This window comes from Leguminivora glycinivorella, chromosome 11 (assembly GCF_023078275.1).
Source record: "Leguminivora glycinivorella isolate SPB_JAAS2020 chromosome 11, LegGlyc_1.1, whole genome shotgun sequence".
In the NCBI taxonomy this organism is placed as follows: Eukaryota; Metazoa; Arthropoda; class Insecta; order Lepidoptera; family Tortricidae; genus Leguminivora; species Leguminivora glycinivorella.
The window spans coordinates 5,135,184-5,142,777 of record NC_062981.1 but is presented as its reverse complement, the minus strand read 5'-3'; the positions used below and the strand labels follow the sequence as shown (position 1 = coordinate 5,142,777).

At 36.3% G+C, this 7,594-nt stretch overlaps 1 protein-coding gene across 1 annotated transcript in view; it reads left to right on the top strand.

The window, feature by feature from the left end:
- Window positions 1–1,712: 1,712 nt before the first annotated feature.
- The window catches only part of LOC125230943 (chromosome transmission fidelity protein 18 homolog), a 74,542-nt gene continuing 68,660 nt past the window's right edge, over window positions 1,713–7,594 (top strand). Inside the window, exons 1-7 of the mRNA XM_048136241.1 lie at window positions 1,713–1,925; window positions 2,151–2,559; window positions 2,957–3,110; window positions 4,318–4,494; window positions 5,155–5,304; window positions 5,995–6,064; window positions 6,591–6,719. Of these exons, the coding sequence (XP_047992198.1) occupies window positions 1,838–1,925; window positions 2,151–2,559; window positions 2,957–3,110; window positions 4,318–4,494; window positions 5,155–5,304; window positions 5,995–6,064; window positions 6,591–6,719 (1,177 nt within the window). The 5' untranslated portion in view covers window positions 1,713–1,837. The remainder of the gene's footprint in view (window positions 1,926–2,150; window positions 2,560–2,956; window positions 3,111–4,317; window positions 4,495–5,154; window positions 5,305–5,994; window positions 6,065–6,590; window positions 6,720–7,594) is intronic.

Here is a 7,594-nt window from a genome sequence, read left to right as displayed (position 1 = left end):
AAATTATTTATTTTGCCTGACACTTTGAGTATTTTTTATTGTCGGTATTTTAATTTTACAATATAATATTTAGGATATAGTGCTTATAATTATTAAATATAAAACATTTTTTAAATATTTTTTGATACAAAATCATACTTTATTGATTTGAAACAATGCGTTTTATCGGACCGACATCCGACACTATCGGAAGCGTTTATCGGATGTAGGATGTCGGTCCGACATCCGATATCGGATCGGATAATGTGAAAACGGCCTAACCTAGACACCTACTAGTCTAGCTACTGCCAAGTAGTTATTCCAACTACTAGGTACCTTGCCTATTTCCCCCAGTAAGTTAGACGTAAAATTTGACAGACTACGTGTCCTAAAGCCAAATTCATCAAAATCTAGACCTAAAATTGGTTTATTGGCAGGCATTATTTAAGGCAGCAGGTTTTTTTTTAATACTATATACGTCGGTAGCAAACAAGCATACGGTCCGTCTGATGGAAAGCGGTCACCGTAACCTTTGGACGCCTGCAACTCATGGAGTGTCACATGCGCGTTGCCCACCCATTAGAAACATTGTACACTTCCTTTTGCTGTGTTAAGTTACGATAGTACTCTTTATTATACTGTGGTTAAGTACACAGTAAAAACCGGCCAAGAGCGTGTCGGGCCACGCTCAGTGTAGGGTTCCGTAGTTTTTCGTATTTTTCTCAAAAACTACTGAACCTATCAAGTTCAAAATAATTTTCCTAGAAAGTATTTGTAAAGTTCTACTTTTGTGATTTTTTTCATATTTTTTAAACATATGGTTCAAAAGTTAGAGGGGGGGGACGCACTTTTTTTTCCTTTAGGAGCGATTATTTCCGAAAATATTAATATTACCAAAAAACGATCTTAGTAAACCCTTATTCATTTTTAAATACCTATCCAACAATATATCACACGTTGGGGTTGGAATGAAAAAAAAAATCAGCCCCCACTATACATGTAGGGGGAGTACCCTAATAAAACATTTTTTTTCATTTTTTATTTTTGCACTTTGTTGGCATGATTGATATACATATTGGTACCAAATTTCAGCTTTCTAGTGCTAACGGTTACTGAGATTATCCGCGGACGGACGGACGGACGGACGGACGGACGGACGGACGGACGGACGGACGGACGGACGGACGGACGGACGGACAGACAGACATGGCGAAACTATAAGGGTTCCTAGTTGACTACGGAACCCTAAAAAGGAGTGTACAAGGAGTGTATTTATACAATTATAGTATAAACAAGAACACTACTTTTATAATTCGGTGTATTGGTGTTTTATGCTGCAACGCCGTGTAAACTTATTATTAAATATATAAATGACTAAATAAGTTATAAATTAATCTAACGACTACTAGCGCCATCTCGTGACAAATAGAATGTAAGTATATTTTTGTGACAACTACTAGCGCTATCTCGTGATAAATAGAAATATATTTTCGTGACAACTACTAGCGCCATCTCTTGACAAATAGAATAAAGTATATTTTGTATCAACTGGTAGCGCCATCTCGTGACGAATAGTCGAAAACATTCCTTGAACTAAAGCTATTTGAGACCAAGTGGATACCGCATGAAATTCATCACATCCCTTTGGATTTTTTGACATTGACAGCTGTCATGCTACCCATGACGTTTTTGACAGTTACTTTACTACTAATTTTGTTTTCATTTCGCGGCATGTATCGTTAAATTAAATGGTTTAAATACGAATATTTACGACTTACTTAATGAAATACTAAGAATAACTATTATACAGTAGTCTAGTGCAGCTCATTTTATAAGCGGTAGATCTAATTCATTCACAATGTCTGATTATCCGGACCCGGACGAGGAGTACGAGCTCATGTACGCCGATGAGCTGGAAATGCTTCGTGATGATGAAGATAGTACAGGTAATAATTATTCAGGATTACCTACTAAGACTTGTGGCTCCTCTTGTAAGTCTGCTTTGAGCTTTAGACTAAATAAATGTGATAGTTTTATTGAGCGTTAGCTGTTAATGCGATCCCAAGATTCGAGGCCGATGTACGTAAAAAAGATTTTTTATACACAAAGACATGTTCATTTGTAGACATTATTTGTTACAAATTTTTCATTTAAGCACTACTTTATTTCAGACCACAATATAGTAAAGAAAAATCCTTTACCAGCTAAAAGAAGTCTAGATTTCTCAAGTCCAACCGTAAGAAAACATCTGCCCACATTTGGTAGTCAAAACTCAGTAACTGAAAACATAGATGGTATAAACTCACTACCCTTAAGCCAGCCCACACAACCTACAGCAGTGGTTTCAAGTAATAAACGGACGGTAGACGACTTATTTGGAGACATCGGGGATATTGAAGATGATATTTTGTTACCAAGTAAAAAGCAAAAGACTGAGGATGAAGAAGATGAGGAGCTGATTCAGAAGATTCTAGAAGGCCGGCGACTGCGGCAGTTGCTTCTGGAGCCTTCTAATAGGGTTCAGGGTGATGCAAAGCCCAACTTTAATGTGAAAGACAATATTTCGTTGGATATACCGAGGTAATTCAAGTAGTCAATAAAAAGGATATGGATCCAAAATCAAAAAATCAAAATCAAAAAGCAAAATCAAAATCAAAATAATTTATTCAGCAAATAGGCCACAGGGGCACTTTTACATGTCACATATACATGTACGGATGGAAATAAATCTTATCCCATAAAGCCGGGTCTGCTGCAATGCAACATGTTTTTATAATGTTTATGTTTAAATGACAAGCATTTATACATTTACACAAAAATAATAAATTTGTATAGGCAATAAAATACTTGCTACATTAATATCCAACTAAACATACTGATTAATTTTATTTTTATAAAAAAATATAAAAATAAAAAATATAAAATAGGTCAGAGACAGAAGGTAAATATGTAAAAATGTATCAACTTGTTATTTCAGGTGGGCCTTCATGCCTGTAACCAACTCTGATGGGGACAGGTTCTATGTTAGGTTAGAGTCCGAAGACTCATGGGAGCAGTCACTGGACATGACGAAGGAGAGTGTATCTCTGCACGCCAACTATGCTAGCACATGGGCTGAGGCTCGGAAACTTGTGAGTATGCATTTGCTAAGACATAATAATAGGCTACTAGACTCATATCTAATTTGGCTCAATAAATGATTGTCTTCTAAATAATAATAATATTTGACATAAGAAACCAATATTTAATGACTTTGCGTATTAAATGTGTACGATAAACCTACGAACTATGATTATAAAACTACAGTTAATACTATTTAATACTAGATTAAGTACCTACTATTATTATTTTTACCCATACGAACTATAATAGAAATGCAAATTGTATGACGATGTGACGTGTAAATTATTATTTATGAATAAATGATTGATTAATTGATTGATTGACGATGACTACGTATTTTTAATTAAAAAATGTGAGTAATTTATTTTTAATTTTGGCCACCGAAAATGCTGTCGGCCGTGTAGTGACGTCATAGAATTCATGTCAAATCAATCACTGACATAATGCCTTTATGCCTCGTACTTAAAGTGTCAGAAAGTGTTGTTTTCGCACTGAATTACTTCATTCACAGAAAATCTATAGATGACATGGCTGTTGTTTTTTGCCTGATTACATAAAAGTATTCTTTATAAATATTTGTTGCGGTTTATAAGTCATAATAAAATATAGTGATATTTTTTGTCAGTTAATTGGACAGTAAGTAATAAAATAATATAAGACAAACTTTAAAAAGGGGTCAAGTAGCCTATTAAGGAAAATGAATATTTCTGGTATTGTTACTAAGAATACAATACCAGGTATTGATGTTTTCCCAGATAACAAGAAAGAAACATCATAGATCACCATCGCTTTAGCAGCTAGTAAATAGATAAATATTGTTGTGCCCAATTTATTAAAGTTTACTTTCAATAATCTGGGGGCACGGTAGCACTCAGGACGACTCAGTAGTAAATCTCCGGCAGCAGCAACTCGGTCGCTATTTGGCTTTCTCGCACGCGCAGCGCGCGACACGACAGCGCCACGCAGCGCGGCGCGTACTGATGCGACCGGCATCATCCGGTTCCACATGTACTCTCTGCACCTCGCTGCGTGCGAGCGCTACTCAAGGACAAACCGCGCGGCGCAAAATTTGTTAGAAAACTTATTACTGGTTTTATACTGTGACGGTAGTGGCCCCGCCAAGTATTTATTTACTAGAAAATGTCTGTATCAGAATTTTATTTTAAAATTATCTCTAAAATTTCATACCTAATTTATTCCTTATAATATTTTCAGTTGGAAGAGAAACAAAAACAAAAAGAAGTCCAGCCTGAAGAACTACAAGTTGTAGAGAAAGATGAAAATGACAATCTCATGTGGGTGGACAAATTCAAACCACAATCCTATGTAGATCTGCTCTCGGAAGAGCCAGTCAACAGAGCACTGTTACACTGGCTGCATTTGTGGGACAAGGTAAGACTGTTCAACACATTATAGTGATAGAAAGAGAGAGAATGACATCCTCGGTGGGTTGACAAGTTACCTAATCTAGATCTGCTGTCAGAGGAGCCAGTCAACAGAGCATTGTTACATTACTGCATTTGTGGGACAAGACAAGGTGATAAGCTTTACTTTGGTCAAGTGAAAAACTAAGTAAGGGTGGGAAATTAAATTTTTCTCCAAGTTTTCAGTAAATTTCCATGGGATAACAGGTAAAACAAGCCACAGAATGCATTCTGTGGCTCTAGTGAAAATGGGTACAAGTCTCGCGGAGCGCAGGTGAAAAACAGCATATTAAGTCATATCAGTAAATTTGAGGACCGTGACATCGAGAGGAAACTGAACTAATTCCAATAAGGCCTAGTTACCTTTCGGGTTGGAAGGTCAGATTGCAGTCGCTTTCGTAAAACTAGTGCCTACGCCAAATCTTAGGATTAGTTGTCAAAGCGGACCCCAGGCTCCCATGAGCCGTGGCAAATACCGGGATAACGCAAGGAGGATGATGATGATGAGGAAATTTGAGGACCATTTTTGATTTTAATTATGGTATCCTTAGAACTGCGTCACTAATACCAGTAACCATGTTTTATTTAGTTATTTGTTGATTCTTATCTCTAAACTTATGAATTTCAGATAGTATTCAAAAAGGAAGTGAAGACGAAAGAGCCCCAGCAGAGGATAACGTTCAGCAAGCGCGCGGGCGAGTTCCAGCTCACCAACAAGTGGAAAGGCAAGAAAGAGGCCGAGCCAGAGATGGATGAGGACGGCCGGCCGCATCACAAGGTAGGATTTATTTGAGTAGCTGAGTTTCAATTAAGGCACCATATCGCAAGGGGAAAGTCGAGAAGATAAATACAATCCTCACATAGCCATGTTCCAATAATAATAAATCAGTATCATTTTGTATTTAACAATAATTTTTACATGATGGCATGACCATATGCTTGTTTGCCACCATACAGTCTTCTTCTTCTTCAATCTAGCGTTTTCCCGGCCTAGCGCCAGAATCCGCTTTCCTGCTCAGCCTTCTCCACTTTGCCCGGTCTTCGGCATCCTGTGGTGAGAAATTGTTCTCTTCCATGTCCGCTGTCACCATACAGTATAAAAATAAATAACATGTAATATAAATAGGTACCTGTTTGACGGTCTAGAGTACTCATTTTCAAAATCATTTGGTTTTGAGATAGCGCCACTCGGCTTAGCAGGGCAGAGTAGTTGGTAATGACGCTGCCTGCTAAGCCAATGGTCCTGGGTTCGAATCTTGGTGAGGACATTTTTCGTGTGATGAACACAGATATTTGTTCCTGAGTCGTGGATGTTTTCTATGTATATAAGTATGTTATCTTTATATGTATAAATATTGTTGCCTAGCACTCATAGTACAAGCTTTGCTTAGTTTGGGACTAGGTTGATCTGTGTAAGAAGTCCCCCACAATATTTATTTATTTATATGCATGTTTTAATTATTTATAGGTGGCGCTGCTGTGCGGACCACCTGGTGTGGGGAAAACCACGCTCGCGCATTTGCTAGCTAAACTCGCGGGTAAGCAAATACTTTTCTTTATACATTTTCAATTCTTAGTTTTCTTTTACTAGATTTTTATTAATACTACTACTACTATTACTTTTACGAAAGAAAAAAAACACACAATTTTTTGTGGATACATATTTATAATTATTTGATTTATACGATCGACTCGAATATGCACACAAGCGTTAAAAAAATGGCTTATCACCCACGCTTTTTATAACATGAATGAATTCTACATCTTTTAAATTATTAATTAACAATTTAACATTCACAAAACATTGCATCCATTTTATTCTAATATTATATAATGCTCAATGGTCCTTAATGTAATTTAAAAATGTATTACCATATTTCGACATATCAAACTACGGATACTAATATAATAATTTTAATTTTAATATACCATATAATAATTATGTACTTAAATCAATTGTGACGTGTAATATGTAACAATATTATAAATAAATGAGTGTGAGTATAAGTATGCTTTACGTTTGTCTTTTATAATAAAGGTAATAGTATTCCTATGTTTTTGCAGGTTACAGGCCAGTAGAACTGAATGCGTCAGACGAGCGAAGTACGGAAGCGTTTAGAACGGCGCTGCACAATGCGACACTGATGCGGTCTGTACTAGACCCCGACCGGAGACCCAACTGCCTTATACTAGGTAAACTAACATACAGGATAGCGTAGAACTATTGTCCGGGATCTGTAAGTTCACATTTTTGACACATTTGTTTTGAAGTATGTTGCGATGTAATTTCGAATTGGTTGAATCGATTATGCCCTATGTACAAGGAGGCGCTTATACAAATATACGATTTCTATCAGCTTACTGAAATATCACTTGAATCGTAATGACAGACTGCCACAACACTAGTTTAAAAATAAAAATGAATGATAAATGACATAATAAGTAAATCCTGCGTGATAAAATAATACCGTAAAATATTCACTAACGAAGATCCGCAAAAAATTAACATGTGTTAGATTATGTTTAAAGTAAGCGAAATATTGTTTTTAAGTACTTGATTTTTTAAAAATATTATTACAGGATTTTATTTAAAATTTCATTAGGTGGCGCGTGTTTACGTTTTGTGGACGCTGTTATGTATCAAAAAGAGGTTCTTACAGCTCTGGGACAATAACTGATGTAGACCAGCGCAGTACATTCAGCGCTGTACAATGGTGGTACCCTCATGCGGTCTGTATTAAACTCAGACTGCCTTATACTAAGTAAATTAGCATAAAGGTTATAATAGAACTAAATGCCTCGGACGAGCGAAAGAACGGAGGTTAGAACGGCGCTGCATAATGCGACTATGATGCGGTCTGTGCTAGACCCCGAGATACCCAACTGCCTTATATATTAGGTAAATGATTTTTAAATCTTTTTTCCGTGGTTTCTAAGTGTACACATAAAGTCGTTTTGTTACTAAGATGACTAAGTTCCGACATGCAACATGTTGTGAATTTTACCAAATTACAAGAATCTTTTACAAGTCTAATAAAAAATCAGTCGTATTCAAAATAATTTATTTG